General features: G+C 51.0%; 7 protein-coding genes and 1 non-coding gene across 8 annotated transcripts, besides 3 other annotated features; 4 read left to right on the top strand and 4 right to left on the bottom strand.

Annotated features, from left to right (window-relative positions):
* Positions 1 to 129: 129 nt before the first annotated feature.
* Positions 130 to 158: a microsatellite.
* Positions 159 to 262: 104 nt separating this feature from the next.
* Positions 263 to 737, top strand: ACLA_025070 (uncharacterized protein; the record flags this gene model as incomplete). The annotated part of the gene is made up of 2 exons (XM_001269215.1): positions 263 to 543; positions 635 to 737. The coding sequence occupies 2 exons, from the start codon at positions 263 to 265 to the stop codon at positions 735 to 737; spliced, it is 384 nt and encodes a 127-aa protein (XP_001269216.1).
* A 67-nt stretch (positions 738 to 804) lies between these two features.
* Positions 805 to 826: a microsatellite.
* A 750-nt stretch (positions 827 to 1,576) lies between these two features.
* ACLA_025060 lies at positions 1,577 to 1,664 on the top strand. The gene has a single exon. It is a non-coding gene; the product is annotated as a tRNA-Asp (tRNA).
* Positions 1,665 to 2,081: 417 nt separating this feature from the next.
* On the bottom strand, positions 2,082 to 4,676 carry ACLA_025050 (uncharacterized protein; the record flags this gene model as incomplete). The annotated part of the gene is made up of 7 exons (XM_001269214.1): positions 2,082 to 2,191; positions 2,244 to 2,430; positions 2,484 to 2,873; positions 2,925 to 3,292; positions 3,354 to 3,465; positions 3,527 to 4,050; positions 4,172 to 4,676. The coding sequence occupies 7 exons, from the start codon at positions 4,674 to 4,676 to the stop codon at positions 2,082 to 2,084; spliced, it is 2,196 nt and encodes a 731-aa protein (XP_001269215.1).
* Positions 4,677 to 5,779: 1,103 nt separating this feature from the next.
* On the bottom strand, positions 5,780 to 8,071 carry ACLA_025040 (DNA-directed DNA polymerase IV; the record flags this gene model as incomplete). The annotated part of the gene is made up of 5 exons (XM_001269213.1): positions 5,780 to 6,958; positions 7,009 to 7,371; positions 7,423 to 7,595; positions 7,652 to 7,737; positions 7,839 to 8,071. The coding sequence occupies 5 exons, from the start codon at positions 8,069 to 8,071 to the stop codon at positions 5,780 to 5,782; spliced, it is 2,034 nt and encodes a 677-aa protein (XP_001269214.1).
* A 326-nt stretch (positions 8,072 to 8,397) lies between these two features.
* Positions 8,398 to 9,570, top strand: ACLA_025030 (mitochondrial ATPase complex subunit ATP10; the record flags this gene model as incomplete). Its single annotated transcript, XM_001269212.1, has 2 exons — positions 8,398 to 8,810; positions 8,883 to 9,570. The coding sequence occupies 2 exons, from the start codon at positions 8,398 to 8,400 to the stop codon at positions 9,568 to 9,570; spliced, it is 1,101 nt and encodes a 366-aa protein (XP_001269213.1).
* A 230-nt stretch (positions 9,571 to 9,800) lies between these two features.
* ACLA_025020 (putative vesicle transport v-SNARE protein Gos1) lies at positions 9,801 to 10,611 on the bottom strand (the record flags this gene model as incomplete). Its single annotated transcript, XM_001269211.1, has 3 exons — positions 9,801 to 10,304; positions 10,365 to 10,478; positions 10,546 to 10,611. 3 exons carry the CDS (start codon positions 10,609 to 10,611, stop codon positions 9,801 to 9,803), a joined length of 684 nt encoding a protein of 227 aa, XP_001269212.1.
* Positions 10,612 to 10,780: 169 nt separating this feature from the next.
* On the top strand, positions 10,781 to 11,744 carry ACLA_025010 (60S ribosomal uL29 domain-containing protein; the record flags this gene model as incomplete). Its single annotated transcript, XM_001269210.1, has 4 exons — positions 10,781 to 10,849; positions 10,893 to 11,027; positions 11,123 to 11,265; positions 11,513 to 11,744. 4 exons carry the CDS (start codon positions 10,781 to 10,783, stop codon positions 11,742 to 11,744), a joined length of 579 nt encoding a protein of 192 aa, XP_001269211.1.
* A 592-nt stretch (positions 11,745 to 12,336) lies between these two features.
* On the bottom strand, positions 12,337 to 15,674 carry ACLA_025000 (mediator of RNA polymerase II transcription subunit 16; the record flags this gene model as incomplete). Its single annotated transcript, XM_001269209.1, has 9 exons — positions 12,337 to 13,157; positions 13,213 to 13,344; positions 13,405 to 13,671; positions 13,721 to 13,831; positions 13,890 to 14,009; positions 14,069 to 14,288; positions 14,344 to 15,051; positions 15,111 to 15,456; positions 15,526 to 15,674. The coding sequence occupies 9 exons, from the start codon at positions 15,672 to 15,674 to the stop codon at positions 12,337 to 12,339; spliced, it is 2,874 nt and encodes a 957-aa protein (XP_001269210.1).
* Positions 15,675 to 15,953: 279 nt separating this feature from the next.
* Positions 15,954 to 15,976: a microsatellite.
* Positions 15,977 to 16,445: the final 469 nt, after the last annotated feature.

Below are 16,445 nucleotides of genomic sequence, written 5' to 3'. Positions count from 1 at the left end.
ACAAGAGCATTGCATTGCATTGCTTATTCTACACAATTGATCATACCTGGGTTGATTCTAAACCCCCCGCCTGGTCAATCAAGCACATCGAACCATCCACACCTAACTATTTACATATCACCATCCAAGCATCATCATCATCGTCATCGTCATCATCAACACGCATGCACTGATCCATTGCACAATTCTACACATGCGCACATAGCCGCATCTTATAACCAACCAACCCATCCCACCAACCACCACCACCACTCAGCACACCATGGAGCTCGACCACAGCTTCGCCCTCGCCAATTCCACCAACAGCATCTCCCCCAAGGAAAGACCCATCTCCAACAAGGACATGTACCACTCACGACCATCGCGCCGCCTACTCATCTTCCAGGAAGCCCGCAACGTCAACGAGGTCGCCTACCTACCCGTCAACAAACTCGGTCTGCCCATCTGCGGCCCGGGACCCGAGCTCCCCTCCATCCTGGAACTACCGCTGCGGATCCTGAGGGCCTTTACGGAGATATTCAACCAGCCCAAGTATAAAGGGTGGTGAGTGTTTCCCTTTTCTCCTCGCCCCCTTCCTCCTTTTTTTTTTTTCTCTAGGATTGCAACTTGCGGTAGAGTGATGCTGATGGCGTAGGGCGGTTGTGGCTGCGGGGCCGTACCATGATACCTCTGAAGAAGGGAAGTTTTATGCCGTGGTGCTGGAGCAGATGAAGGAGGATGGTGTTTTGATGAGGTAGTAGAGAGGTGAAAAAGGGATCTGTGGGCTGTATGTTATGATGATGATGATGTGATGATTCTCTCTTGTTTTTTTTTTTTTTTTTTTTTTCTCTATGGGTTTTGTGTGTACAGCTTGAGGGTTTAATAGATGGGTTTTTCATTCACGGGATATTGGGACTGTTCATATTACTCTATTGCTGTTAACCCCCCCCCAAGGAGATGATGATACTAGAGACAAAGGGAAAGAGCTTGGATATCCAGTGCTTCTATCTTTCCTCCATGGATCTCCCTACTTTCTACTTTACCCATCTCTCACTTCACTCGCCTGTCACCAGGCAGTTCAATCATACTCTGTGACTGAGTCTCCCTGCCAAAAAGTCTCTATCCCCTCTTCTCTATTCTATTCTCTTGGTTGGGCCAGCCAGGTTAGATACTCCCCCAGCGAAACTGGATTGCCACACACAAACACCATCACCAGTGAGAAAAGAAAACGCCAACTAAAATCCTCTGCCAGGAGGGAGGATCCCTCCCCCTCACTTTGTGCACAGCATAGATTATACGGCCATGCCTCTCTCATTCAATCAGCAAGACTGGCTCCAGCTGGCAAGGGGCCTTATGATGAACAAGTCCATCTTGCATGAAATGGTCCCTCTCGCTCGGCCTCGCTCGCTCGTTTGGTTTCTTCCTTCTCTTCGAAAAGAACATCTCGATAAGATGAGAGACGAGACATTTCACCTGCGTACTCTGTACCTCGGGACGGTAATCTGTAGTCAAATTAAAGCAGTGCATTCATCTATCTATATTCTTATAGTGCATAAAGCTCATAGAAACAAAAAGTGAAGCGCAATATATCTTCTCATCCTCGATGGTCTAACGGTTATGATTTCCGCTTGTCACTCCAACGAGAACGAGCGCGGGAGACCAGGGTTCGACTCCCTGTCGGGGAGATTTCTTTTTACTTTTTTTCTCTTTTTGTTCCGGGGGGCCTTTTTGCTCCAACCACTTTGGAATAAAGATCACGCTGTATGTACTCCGTAGGACGTACTGTGGCCACTTCTACAATCTCAAACAAGTGGTATTGTGACCTGATGACCTGATGACCTGACATACAGGCGCCGGCCGATAAAATTCATTAAGTATACATCCTTCCTTTGTTAAGCTACATATTGCAAGCGGTACAACCACAAAGGGCAAGCTTCGAAAGTCCCAGATGAGTCGCCACTTGCTACGTTTTACTGTGTAGTCAAGTATCCTTTCCGTTGAAAGCTTTCGCACAAGTACAGGAACCGATCGCCAACCCGCTTGATTCTTATTCTCATAATCACGTCAATTCTGGTAGTCTCCACGCCCTGGCCGATGAATCATCATGTGTAGACGTTGGTAGGCGGGAGCAGTTTGGCACCATAGCGGAGATCAAGGGAGCGGGAGTCATTGGGATCGAACATTGCGGCTTGACGTTGTTCGAGGTAGAGAGCTGTACCTAAGTCAGAAAATCTGATATTGCCTGCCCAAGGAATCGCACTTACGGGTAATCTTGATCATGTCAAACCAGCGCGCTGCGTTCTCGTCGCTACCGTCCATTGCAGTCAAGATGCCATCCGGACCAGGAGCAGCCTTGGGAGGTAAACTGCGCATCTTCAGCAGCATGTGCAAAATGTCTGAGAAGCGATCGCCCTGGCTGGCATAGTATGGAGGACGCTTGTCCAAAGGCCACTGAAGGATGTCAGATGCAATGACTCCACAGGCTTCCAAACGGGACAACTTACACGCTGGGCGAAATTCTCATCATCCCATGACCGAAACAACCAGCAGGTCCTCTCAACGCAGTTCAGCAATAGAAGAGCCACCAAAAACGTTTCGAACCAGCCACTCTGCTGACGCTGGAGCAGTCTGCGCTCCAAATCATTCATCACGGATTTGCTTAACTGGGACGCCCGCTTTTCGGTGGCGGCACGGAGCTGGCTGCAAAGAAGGCCATAAGACTCAGCATTGGTGACTTCATCGATTGGCATGCGACCGTCATCAGAAGGCTGAGCAAGAGAATGCATCGAGGTGGGAGGAAGGGTAGGGTTGCTGTAAGTTTTCCAGCGGAGCTCGGAATCGACCAGAATGTGAGTCGCAACCCACAACTCCAGTACCCTCTCCAGCAAGGTGTCCTAGACGATGTTAGCTTTCGGAGTGTATCTGATCTTGAGACAGTAACTAACCTTTTTCTGCTGACTTAACTCCGCTGCCAGCAACAATGTGGGCTTGATGATGTCGGAGGTTTCCCTCTCGTAGAAATAAGGCGCAGTCTTTTTGATGTACATTTCAATCTTCCCAGGCAGATCATCTGCATCACTATCAAGCAGATAGAGTTCGTGAAGAGGTCCCTGGAATTGCGTGTCATCGCCAAGAGCTTGAAGTTGAGGGTCCAGCGTCGACATTGATGCCTTGTGGCCCTGGAGCCCACTAAATGTAATGTAGACCATGCTCTCTTCGAAATGGGTAACCTCGATGCGGCCAGCATAGTGTTCGAATTTGACTTGGTTCTTGACGCTGCTTACGTCGTGATAAGCGAGGGTGGCATGTAGATCTGAGCGAGTCAGTTTGAATCTGGCGGGAGAAGTCCGACAGACATAGCAGGGCATCCTTACTTGCGTTGTAGAGTTCAAACTCCTCGGCAATACGAGTGCGAATGCACGGGTGTTTCCAGAGACGCGCACTCTCGACACTGGCACAGGTCGTGCAAGGGCTGTCACCAGAGCACTTAGTGATATGTCAGCTTGGTAGATCCCAACCAGATGTAACGAGAAAAAACACAACTTACTGGCTTCTTGAGCATGCGACAACGGATACAAGCACCTCGTTTTCGTACTTCCTGAACTTCCCTGCGTCTCGCAGCAGAAAATCTGCCACGTACTTTCGGTTTGGTTGGCTTAGTCGCGTTTCCGAATTCATTAACAAAACCCTTTGCCTGCGAGTTGGGATTCATGGCGATTGGACGAGGAAAGGCGGCTGCACGCTGCGTCGCAGCGGTGAGCGTCGGGTCATGCTCTTGAAGGCTGTCGAACAAAAGCTGTTCATGACTGGAAAGCTGCTGGTTCCAAGGGGATGCACTGAGTTTTGACAGGCTGTCGGACATAAGACCAGTAGGATCGTGATCCATAGGGAGACCGTGGGGGACCATCTCACTAGCCGAGGCGGCGATCATGGACAGCTGCGATTGACGCGCATTGGAGGTCGGGTCGGGAGTCAGTGAAGGCTCCAGCGGAGGAGACACAGAGGAAGGGTGATCGAGGGAATTGCTCGGAAGAGCAGGAATGACCGCCGCTGCTGCAGGCTGAGGTGTTCCTAACGATGATTTCTATTAGCGATTTTGCTGCGAAAAAAGCGAAGCCGACAACCAACAAAGAGACGAAGAAGCCACCAACGATACATAGGAGAAGAGGAATGAAAATGAAAATTATCTTACCAGGAGGTTTGATATCTTCCTCCATATGTTCCGGCTGAGTAGGATGGCCCTGAAAGCCCTCGGCTTCGAGCGCCGGATCGACAACCACCGTCTTTCCCCCAACGGTGACGGACTGAGGAAATGCAGGGCCTCGTTTGGTCTGGTCGGAAGCGCCAACCTGCCTCGAGGCCTCCGCCAGCACATTGAGACCATCAAAATTCTGCCGAGTCGCGTAGGAAACATCTGAGCCTTTGCCTTTGTTTTGTCCCGCGAGACTGGGGTCCTTGTTCTGGTCGCCGTCGGCAAGGTCGGGGAGTTCGTGGAGGCGCAACAGGACGCGTTGTCGGTCACGTAGCGGGATCGCTTGACACTTCTTCACCAGGTGGTTGGTCAAGCTGTCGATGCGACCCTTGGGGAATTTTTCGCCGCATGCTTTGCAGGTGTGCTGGTAGCGATTACTGGCATCCTCGAGTTTCTGGCCCCGAATAAAGAACTCGAGGATGAGTTGGTTGGGTTTGCGACCCATGATTGTTGTGGGAGATGTGTGCGGCCGACCGACTGATTGTTCAGCGCGACTCGAGGGAGAGGCGGGAGGATGGGAGCACCAATAGAGTCTGTACAGTTGGTGAACAATAAACAATGATTATCAGTATCTGAAAGGCAAATGCTTCTTTGATTGATGAGCACAAAATCAAGATCACCGCACAGAATCAAAGGATGTTGTGACGCACAAGTGAGACCTCCAGACGAGGGGTGGAATCGATGGCAAAAAAAGATTCTGGCGACTGGAGCAGAACAGGGACACCACCCGTCCAGTAGCAATGATTACCAGCAGCCAGAGGATATCAAAAAGATACTAGCACAAGATTGAGAGATTGTAGATTGATGAGATTGAGGGAGACAAGGTGCAGGAGAGCAGCAAGGAGATGGAGGAGTGGGATGAGCTGCCACAATAATTCACAAGCAGCGGCAAAACGACCGCTGCACGGGCGGTCTGGCGTCTGCCGCCTCCCAACTTCACCAAATGCTACACCCACGCTCACGATGTGCTTCACCGCATAAAAGGCGGTGATAATGTCGGTGATGAGGTCGGTCAGTGAATAATTTATGGGGATTTTTATTTTTTTAATTTCTGATTTATTTTTTTTTGCTTTATTTTTCCGAGTATTGGCGGTAGAGACTACGGTTTCAAATGATGGTTGATTGAGCAACACTTCACTGTGATGATTATCAGTGAATGATGATTACTATAGACCATGAATCCTACTGAGTTGACTCAAAGATCCGACAACTGGAGACAGCTTCGTTGACTCTGCTGCTGTACAACTACTTCAATACCCAAGGGAGACCGCCTCTTGCCTGACATCGGGAGTGCTACATATTAGTTCACAGAACAGCAGCGGACATCGCTTTATTATGACTGTACAGTATGTAGGTGCAGTGTATGCATTCTGATGCGACACTGAGTCGGTCACCGAGAGGCGTAGTAAGAGAAACGAGGCTGGAAACAGAAAAAGCCAAAATCAAATCGTATGCGGAGCTAGTCCTGCATGACATCTCATGCTCATGTCGTTGTCAAATCATCAATCATCAAGCGCCAAAACTGTCAGCCGCAGTAAATCGGGCACGTCAGCATATGCGATGCTCCGGAGGACGCCAGGGAACCCCGAGAATGTCAAAGATTCGCCGCTCATTGCGTCCTTCCAGCAGGCGTCCCTCATTCAGCTTCTTCCGTTGCTCTCCACGCAGCACATCCGCATACAGTCCGCGCTGATTCAACCGCATCCCCTTCTTGCTCGCCAGTAGTCTCATGCTACGATTGAAAATATCATTTCCCGTGAAATAAATCAGCGCAGCCCCGATCTCTGACCCAGGCACGAACAGAAGATCGATACGGCGCCAAATCTTGCTGCCAGGCAGCATGGATGCCCCATGCCATTTGGACCCATCGCTTCGGGAAGTGCTGGCAAGACTGACCTGGAGGAAACCCTCCTGGAAAAGCTGAGGAATCACGACCTCAATCATCATCGTCCGGATTTGCTCAATGGTAGCGTCGGGCTTTGTGATGAGTAAATCGATGTCGCCCGAATCGGACGCCCCTCGTCGATAGGATCCACTGATAATGACCTGCATCCCAGGATTCGTCTTGTGCACCGCCTTTTGGACGATGCTTCCGTGTGCTTCGACTTCTTTTCGCGGGATTCGTTGCGAGAAATCGTAGTAGTGGTCCACGCCAACCCGCTGCGATTTGGTCAATGTCGCTTTGGTCTTCAGGTCTTCCAGCGATCTGTAGCCTTGAGCAACCCACCGAGACGCCTGCGAGATTCCGGCACCGTATACACCCAAAAACTCCTGAAGTGCAAGATCTTCAGCGGTATCGTTTGCATTCTCCAAACGACGTAAGCGGTTAGTGAACACGATTTCCTCAACTTTGTCTGCTAAGCGCGGCCCTATACCGGGAACTGCACGGGCCTGCGCTCGGGTAGCAATCTTCTTTGGTTGTCGCCGGAGAGCCGCGATGGCCTTTCGATAGGCGAGAACACGCCAATGATCAGAAGTCCTGGTATAGTAGTCGAGCATCTGCTGAAGGACCCCAATGGTCCTAGTGTTCGGATTGTCGGATTTGGAGTTCAAGTCATGTTTCTGCATACATGTAAACTTTTGCTGCCAGGCTTCTACCGCTCTGTCTTCCTTCGATGATGCTGCTCCTTTTCGCTTCACTGATTCTGTGTCCGATGCCTCAGAGGCTTCAGTATCGGAGGCCTCCAGAGAAGCTTCCCCATAACTAGACTCCAGGGGATTCAGAGGCTATTGCGCCTGTCAGCGAGCGATTGAAGGTGGCTACATGAGAAACTCACCAGATCTTTCGCAGCTTTAGCCGCGTCAATCATATCATCCAACGCATCTCGCGAGCGACTTATGGATTCCGGCTGAGGTTCGTGTTGGCGTGTTTCACCCAAACGCTCAATGACAGGCTGTCGAGATGCATGGCTCTGAACACATTGATTCAAGTCTTGGGAAGGCGTAGGGGTGATTTTTTGTTGTTTCCCGCTCGGCTTCAACGGCAAAGAATCAACCGAAGGTATCACATTTGCGGGAGCCTCTTCAACATCAGAAGCAAGGGCTCCGCTGACGCGGAATCGCACCAGCGTTGTGCTTAGAACTGATTTGAACTTGATACATTCGGAAGGGTAGCTTTCATCAATAAGAGCGACGTGGGGCTTTAGAAGTCAGAAACTATATGTGGTGATAAATTGTAGATATCAACTGACCGGAAAATTCTGCAGCTTGAGATGTTTGAGTACATCTTGGAACAACAAGCCTTTATCAACAATCACATGAGTGATATGGTCTCCCCAAGTCTTTGCCCAAAGAGCGCCGTATTCCTGCGCTCGTTGGATTCGAAGGCGCCGAAGGGGAGAGACATCATTGTTTGGGAAGAAGACTGATGCCGATAAGTCCAAGGCCTGCCTGGCAATAGCATAGGAGCAGAGTGCTTACAGAAAACAAGGCCCTTGAAGATTTGTTGCTCTTCAGGAATAGGTCTAGGGGGGATTATCCTCTTCGTCTGAATTTTGCCTCGGCTTCTTTCCCGTCCGGCAGACCTCCAGTAATATGAGGTCTCTTGACTACAGGTTTCGGCAGAGAATCATCACCATCACTCGGCATCTTCCTGTGGATAGCTGACTTCATGACGCCGTTGCTGGAAGACTCAGGAGCTGAAGTGGTACGTAGGAGTTGCCGTGGTGGAGAAGACCGGCGGGGTGCGACAAGAGACGTTGTCTTTTTGTCTCTCTTTCGACAGGATGTTATGAGATGAGCAAGTTCGATATCAGCTTCATCTTCCGAGTCGTCCGTCAGATGGTCCAACTGGTCCAACCCCTTGAAGAAGGCTTCTTTGTCCAAAGCTTTCTCCGCCATGTCGTAGGCTGAATAGTGGTAACGTGCTCGGGGACTTGCATAGGCTCTCGAGCCATCGATGCGCGGTGTCTGTCGGCAGCCTGGACAGATGACTATGACTACTGAGTGCTACCTGGTTCAAGATTTGATTGTCGTGATGATGACCAGTAGAGCTATACGCGGCGAAGGCAGCCACGCGTGGTACAACCACGAAAGTGCCACCTGATCACGTGAAGCGAGAATCAATTAATGTACTCCGTACTCTTTGGCGGTGGAAAGCTGCAAGCACGTAGTTCAGTCAGCGGCTCGACCGAACGACTCTTTTGCTAGTTTAACGACTCGACAAGATGTGGAAGTCCTCGGCAATTCTATCAAGCTTTGCAGACGCATCTTTTGCACAGGGCAGCCGCTGCCTCAGCTGCCAGCTTCGCAATGCCGCCGGCATCTCAGCTCTTCGGGTGAAGCCATCAGTGCGCTACTACGCCAGTACCACAAGCAACAAGGCCAGCGACAATGTGAAGCCTAACCCAGCGCCAAAGCCCACTGCAACCGGGAAGGTTCACTTCCAGCAGAATACTCCTCTAGCGTCAGCACCTCAGCCTGGAGATCCAGACTTTGTACCACCGGCCCTCGACCGTCCTATCGGCACAGTGATTCCTCCCCAGGATGGGCAAAACACAGGAGTCGACTCACGATCTCTGCAACAAAGACGAGACGATTTCGTCAATTATGACAAACATCTGGAGAGGCGCAAGGAACTGTATGAATTATGGCCCACTTCCAAGAATCGGAATAGAATGAATATAGCATACTAACGAACTGCCGCCAACAGAACAAGACAAGTCGCGAAACCATACTTCAGAGAATGGTCCAACATGCGGTACCACGAGGGTAAAACCTTCAAATCCAACCCCCGCCTATTCAAACGAGACAAAGCCCTCTATTTCCCCAACATGCACGGCATCACGCTCGCTTCCCCCAAAGAACCACAAGACACCACCTCGATCCTCCGCGGCAAGGTATCCGTCGTCAACGTGTTTTCCAGCGTCTGGGCCGAATCGCAGGTCGCCACCTTTACGGGGCCGAAGCAGAATCCTGGCCTCTACGAGGCGATGAAGACCGGGAGCGAATTCGCGCAGAAGATCGATATCAACGTTGAGGAAAATGCGATGAAGGCGTGGCTCGTGCGGACTTTCATGTGGCGTATGCGGCAGAATCTGCCTCAGGAACAGCACGAGCGGTATTTCTTGGTGCGCAAAGGTCTCACCGATGGGCTGAAGGAATCCGTTGGCATGATGAATAGCAAGGTTGGCTACGTTTATCTGCTGGATGAGAACTGCCGCATTCGATGGGCCGGCAGTGGGCCGGCAGAGGAGGCCGAGCTGGAAGGCCTGAACAATGGTGTTCGCAAACTGATTCAGGAGAGGAAAATTAGCCTGGAATCAGAGCTACCTGCGCAGGAATGGGAGGGGAGAAGCCAAGATGAGACAAGTCTGAAGCCCAGGGTGGTTATGCGGTGAAGCTCTGCAGCTGTAGCAGTCTGTCTCATTTTTGTATGTACATATATAGACCACAGTCTGATGTAAAATAGACAACCCGAACATTGACGCCATGCCTATTGTGATCAAAACTTTGCATGCGCAAGATGAATAACAGATGTAGCCCTCCCCCAAACGCCGTGCGAATGAGCAAGTGCTCGGTAGCAAATTAGCAAGGAAATAGATATAGATGAAATAGTGCCTGGGCACTTTCATCGGAAGAAAAATAGCATCAGGAAGCAGAACCCGACGAACGCTCCCAAGATGATCGCATCTCGTCTCCTCTTGGTTCCGATTTTGCCAATGAGAGCATTCATCCCGGGCACCCTATTCGCAGCACCAACGATGCGTCGATTGATGCTGGCCAATGTCTCACGCTGCAATCCAAAATTCTCGTTGATCGCATATGCCTGGCTCAATACTCCATCGATCATGTTGTGGCTTTCGTCTATCCGACCTCGCTCCTCGAGCATGTAGTCTGCCTCGGCCGCAGCAGGGTTCGAGGCGCGGTAGGCATCGATATCAGAGCGGACGTTGGACAGCAGGTTGGCCCGGTCGCGAGACTCTGCGATGGCGGAGTTCAGGCGCTGAAGTTCCCGACGATGATCGTGGAGGACTTCGCGATGACGGGTGAGGTTGTTCTGTTTCAGAGCAGATGCGGTGAGGGTGGCTTCGGAGTCGAGGAGACGGGAGAGCTGGGAAATGAGGGAATCACGCTGTATCGGAATGATCAGCAAGTGGTTGTTTATCTATAAGATTCCAGCGCGAAGCAGTACCCTTTCAAGGAGGTCTTTCAGCTGCGATTCGACCCGTTGTTCTTCCTCCGAGGGCTTCGGGGGTAGCTTCGCCATCGATGCATACTGCGAGTAGGTGTGGAACAGACTTTCGGTCTGGATTGAGGAGCGCGATTAGCATTTGTCTTTCCTTCCCGTCCGTAGACAGTAACCCATATAATACCTGAGTCTCGAGCGAGCGGGCCTGCTGCCGGAGCTGAGCCCACCCGGTCCCAGTGGAAGTGGCCATAGTAATTAAGGTTAGGATCAGGGACGGAGTAGGAGAGGAATAACGATAGGAAGCGATGATGCTGAGAACAGATATAGGTATATGTACGTTATGTGATTGATGACAGAAAACACAAGTCACGGACGGTCATCCTGGCCACGCAGGCAATCGAATTCAGCCCAGGACAGCAATGCCATCATCCGACGATCCTCCGGCCTTGCGCTGCCCATGCCAGCAAACCTTCCAAGGCTCCGGGGCGGTGAGCACCAGCCACAGCAAGCCACAATCACGTGCCCGCTTAGCCCAGCCGCAGCGTGACCGCACCAACACACAAAAAAACCCTAGTCCCACAACGAACATCCCAAATTGACCCGGTCCATCTTCAATCCTCACTGTCGACAATACCCGTACGACACGACACGAAGCCGCCCACCATGGTATGTGCAATGCGCATTTTTGATGCTCAGATGGAATCTTTTTGATTTGAGCGTTTTGTGTCTCGGTATGCTGACGGATTTTTCTTTCTTAAAAGTCGACATCCAAGGTCAAGGCTGGTCAGCTCTGGGGAAAGAGCAAGGAAGACCTTTCCAAGCAGCTGGAGGAGTTGAAGACCGAGCTTAGCCAGCTCCGTGTCCAGAAGATCACCGGCGGTGCCTCGTCCAAGACCCTGAGAATGTGCGTTTGAATCTCGAAAATCCCTTGTGCCTGTGTGTTTTGTGGATCAATCTGGATACCTACCTCGAATTTGCCAATCTACTCGGACGAAAGAAGAGAATCAAGCGAAACCGGCATGCAACGGAGATTGGAACAAATGCGAAAAGGGAATACAGATTGCGCCAAAATACAAAAACGAACACGGACACAAGAAACCAAATTCAATCCCTTGACAGAATACTAACGTTTCGTCTTTTCCGCTCAACAGCCACGACGTTCGCAAGTCGATCGCTCGCGTTCTCACCGTCATCAACGCCAACCAGCGCTCCCAGCTTCGTCTGTTCTACAAGAACAAGAAGTACCTTCCTCTCGACCTCAGACCCCGCCTCACCCGTGCTCTCCGCCGCAGACTCACCAAGCACGAGGCCACCATCAAGACCGACAAGCAGAGAAAGAAGGAGATCCACTTCCCCCAGCGGAAGTTCGCCGTCAAGGTATGACCGCGTCCAAGGCACCCTTTTCACTTGACCTACACGGAATTATCCCAATTCCGGCTCAGCTCAGTCTGCGACACAAGAACAAAAAAAGATAATTTCACCCAACAATCACTAACGGAGCATTCTTTCGTGCAGGCTTAAGTCAAGTCCGAGTCGTGTCTGGATCTGGAGTTACGGGAAAGTCGTTACGAAAGATAACGAGTTTGGCCTGAACCTTTGCGTGCGGGGGTTGGGTTTCGGCAAAAATCTTTTTAAAAAGATTGATTTTGTATCTTAGAGATATGAGATGCAGGTCAATAATACATGAAGGCTTTACTTGACATAAAACCAATGCAATTCTTTTCTTGTATTTGTTACCTATGTCTGGTTCCAGGACTGTCTATTTCGTCTCACGAGTCGTGAGGGACGAGACCATCAGCATAAAATGGTCGTTGGCTGCGCATCCCCATTCCGGAACTGCTCTAGAATACCGGTCTAGATGCTTCTGCGCTGGCAGAGTCCGACGCGCCTCGCCCTTGAAGGAAGCTGTCTGGAAGGATCGAACCATGCCTCTTTAAAACAATCATTAATTTCTATTCTCTTATCTTAACTTGAATCAACTCGACCCAGCCAGCCCAATAGCCATTAACGCCGGAGTCCGTCCCGTCGCCTGAGAAACTGGTGGATCCGCAGCCGGCGCAGAGACCTCCGGCTCGACGAGCGTCCACATCCCCCCACAAACACAAGACCGTAGAAGCCCCAACTTGGCAATCATGCGGAAAGAGAGCAGCGAGCGCGGCGGGTGCGTGTCGCCAGAGATCTCGCAGCAGCGAACACATCGCCGACGCCGCTGCTGTTGCGGTTGCGGTTGCTGCGGCGGGCCTTGTGCGTTCGTTTTCCCGCTGGGAGCTGCGTCGACTTCTGTGTAGGGCCCAAGGCTCCGCAGTGGGATCTTCTTGATGATATCCACGTCCCGGGTGCGGCGGTACATCTCCGTGCGGCGGTCGTGGGCAAGGCCCAGCCAGCTGTAGTTGCCCATGTAGATGGTGATGCGGTCTATTTCCGACTTGAGGGCCGGGACCGTTTGCCGGAGGATGGTTGCGACTGCTGACACCAGGACGGGGGGCACGCGGGCGTTGACCAGCAATTCTTTCTCGGGGCCCGGGCGTTCAGCATCGCCGAACCCGGCACTGTGGTAGGCGTGCCGGACAGCCGAGTCCACCCCGGCGAGGAACTTTTCGTACGCGTCGATTCGGACCGGGGAGTTTTCTAGGGTTTGGTAGATTTCTGCATAGTAGACACGCGCATCGCCGGTCAGAGGCGCTGCGGTGGCGTAGCCAGCGTGGATCCCGCGCAGTCCGCGGCAGATGAATCGCAAGAATGCACGGGACATGCTAGAAAGGAGGATGATAAGAGGGAGAGAGGTAGTGGATTTTACTGCCGCAGAAGTAAGTTAATGATCTTTCGTTTGGGGAGTAGCTGCAGTACTAACACTTTTGCGTGAAAGCCTCCTGATCTGAAGCCATGCTTTCAAACTCATCTGCGAGATCGAAGAGCTCATTCGAGACGTAGAATGAAAATTCAAGAGCCCATTTTGTGTTTCCCAGCACCATACGGAGGACATCTTGGAAAAGATTCCTGTTAGCAATGATCCATGGCTTCACGTTTTATCGAAATATCTCACCGGGGTCATGCGACTCTGTAGGGGCGCCTTTGTTATACTGGAAGAAGAAAGCATACAGCACAGAGGCATGGCGAAGTTGAAGGATTGCCCAGGGAATGGCGGATGGAGAACTGCGCGGTGTATATTTGTCCTTGAATCCCAAGGCGGCCTGAAGACTTAGACAACGGGGTATATAGATATGGTTCATGAGTTTGTCTTGTTCCATTGTAAAGTTGCAATTAACAGACAAGGCGCGGTACACCTCGTTGATAAAATTAATTTGAGCTTCTGGAATCTGTTAGCAGTGTCTCGAAGAGCCTGAGAAAGGGCGTCTGACCAGATGACAACTGTCGTACCAGGATCAGAATCACATCGTCAATGTTAACATCACTTCCACATCCACGGCAGAATGCTAGAGTCAAGGCAGCAATGGCTGCCGAATATTTGTCTGAAAGGAATCTTTTAGTAACAAGCCTGGCGATATGACAGTCGGGTGAAGTACTTACTTTCATCATGGAGACCGCCTTCGGCTCCATACGTGTGCTCTGTGAGCCTCAACTGAGTCTGTCCTTCTGCGTCAAGCATAACTGCGGCACAAGCGTTTGGCGAGAAAGCCATGTGTAGACCTGTTGCTAAATCATCAGTTTCAAACACCGGAGCTTTGCGGATAGTGTAAATCACCGACCAGAAGCTTCTGGAGGATAATGGAAACCAGCTTGGGCCAGACTTGTTACTGTATTCGTGTCATCCACCCCGTTAAACACGGCCATCGTCTTAGGGTCGTGGAAAACAATGGAGCCATCTTCATAGGTAATGGCGAGCACGTTGCCATACTCGATCTGGTCTATCGAAATGGCGTATCTATCAGAGTATATATCTTCAAGGCGGCGCAGCTCTAATTTTGGCTGGTCAATTGTCAGCATCATGTCAGGCTTTCTCCGATCAATAGAAGTCTCTCACCTTCATCTGGGCGCTGCTCTTTTTTGAGCCTACCTCGTCAAACTTTGGGTGAAGGGTCACGGCTCCAGTGTCTAATTGCCAGCGAACAATGACACTCGCTGGGCTTTGCTGCTGAGGATGATCTGGAGTGGCATGGAGGGGACTCGAATAGACGGCCACAATCCAGGGGGTGGATGTTGAACCTGCTGGGTTATCGAGGGCTGGGAGGATGATGTCTAATCGGGTGAGACCATAGACGGAGTTCGTAAAGGATGGCAAGCCCTGATTATCTCCAGGGTTTCGGTTCGTGCCTATCACATCGCATAGGGATTCGACTTTGCAGTGAAGGAAGCGGAAACTTGGAACAGGCCAAGGTGCTGGGGGTTTCTGTTGGCCGGGGTCATACTGCGTGGGGTTCCAGGCGATTTGCACACGATACAGACAGAGCTTCTGGCATGCAGAGTGGGTGGCGACTAGAACACCACCCTGAGTGGACACCAAAGCGGCGTGCGTCAAAAGTCTATCAGAATAGCCCGTGTTTTTGAGTTCTGTTGAAATCTCCGCCCATCTGCTGTCAGGATTTTGATAGAGGAGCCTGATCGTCCCGGAGCGAGTCACGCAGACAAGACCCGCTTTGTTCACTGGATGGAAAGGGCCAATTGGACGACGTCTAAATGGCGAGTAGGCCCAACGGCCTTGGACTTTGGCCGCTTGATGAAAAGCATGAACCTGTTGCTTCGACAGGTTAGCAAACTGCACTGTACTTCTCACGCGTGCATGAAACGTACCACGCGATTTACATTCAGCCACATCATCCCAACGATCTGTGCACCATCATCGTCGGGATCCGAAGTTGCCTGACGATGTCCAGCAATGCTGTTGAGGGCAATGGAAATGGAGTAGATCGATACCCGACCAGAGGAGTCCGCCACGGCCAGTTCGGCACCAGTTTCGTTCCAGCATAGGTGGACCAGGGGGTGGCCACCGTGAGCCTCCGTGACCGGAAGCAATGGCGTGTCTTCACTCAGTACCCATTTCCCATCTGAGGGACGACATTGAAGATGACGGACATTGACTCTCATCCCGTCTGGTGTGATGTATGCAACACATCCAAGCCTTGACCACGCAATCTTCCTGTAGAGTATTAGTATTTTGTCCCAGGGGTACTTTATCGCAGCCAACCATAAACTTTGTCTCACTTACTGACAGCATCCTACCAGTCTCATCTCATCTAGCCGTTGTGGGAGACCCTTGATAGGGGCATTGCTTGGAGGAGACAAGCCCAGCTCCAGGGAGCCGGGTTCACCAAACAAGTCATCGACGTTGATACCGTCTTCCATGATCAGGGGCATCGTGGACAGAACACTGTCTTAATTGATATTTGTATCAATGATGAGGTACAATTCAACAAGCGCCAGCACCATCATTGCCCCCCTTAGACATGGGGTAATGCCTTGCGAGACCAGAATCCCCCGTTTCAACAGTGGATTGATGGATGACCTGGATTATGCGAGGCACAAGCAAAATTGGGAGGTCTATCAATCAAAGAGAGCCACCTGTTTCATATCAGATTACTATCCACCGTCATCATTCTCTGCACTTTCTTCTTGTTCTCTTTCTTGTTGTATCATCAGCAGCAACAGCAGCAGCAGCATCACAATATGAGAGATTCCCCACGTTCAAGTAATCAAGGTGATTAGTCACCCGTCATGTGAGATTATGTGGATCTATCTCCCGGCCAACGCATCGGCCAATCAGAGACGGGTTTCAGTCTATAGGTATTAACAGGATGGAGGTCTTCATGACGGGAGTGATTCAATGAACCGAGCAAAAAAAAAAAATGGACTGGATATAATATCTATCCTATCTCGGATGTGTATAGATTTAGGGAGCACCTTCCATCATGGTCACCGTTGCCACCTCAGTAGGGGTTGCATGGGGCGAGTGGTGGGAGATAGACGATCTCTGACACTGGGCACTTAGGTTACAGTACCTTGAACCTCGACAAAAAGCAGAGGACAATCCATCAGCGCAGATGTTAGTAGTCATACTAAGGCTCATTGAAGGCAATTTTGTGGATTGACCCCTGCAGAGGGAGGTTTCATGAGGTTGTTCTGCTGTCC

Source organism: Aspergillus clavatus, genomic scaffold, assembly GCF_000002715.2.
Source record: "Aspergillus clavatus NRRL 1 1099423829805 genomic scaffold, whole genome shotgun sequence".
Taxonomy (NCBI): domain Eukaryota; kingdom Fungi; phylum Ascomycota; class Eurotiomycetes; order Eurotiales; family Aspergillaceae; genus Aspergillus; species Aspergillus clavatus.
Note: the sequence above shows the minus strand (reverse complement) of the source record. Positions and strands in the feature narration are given on the sequence as shown.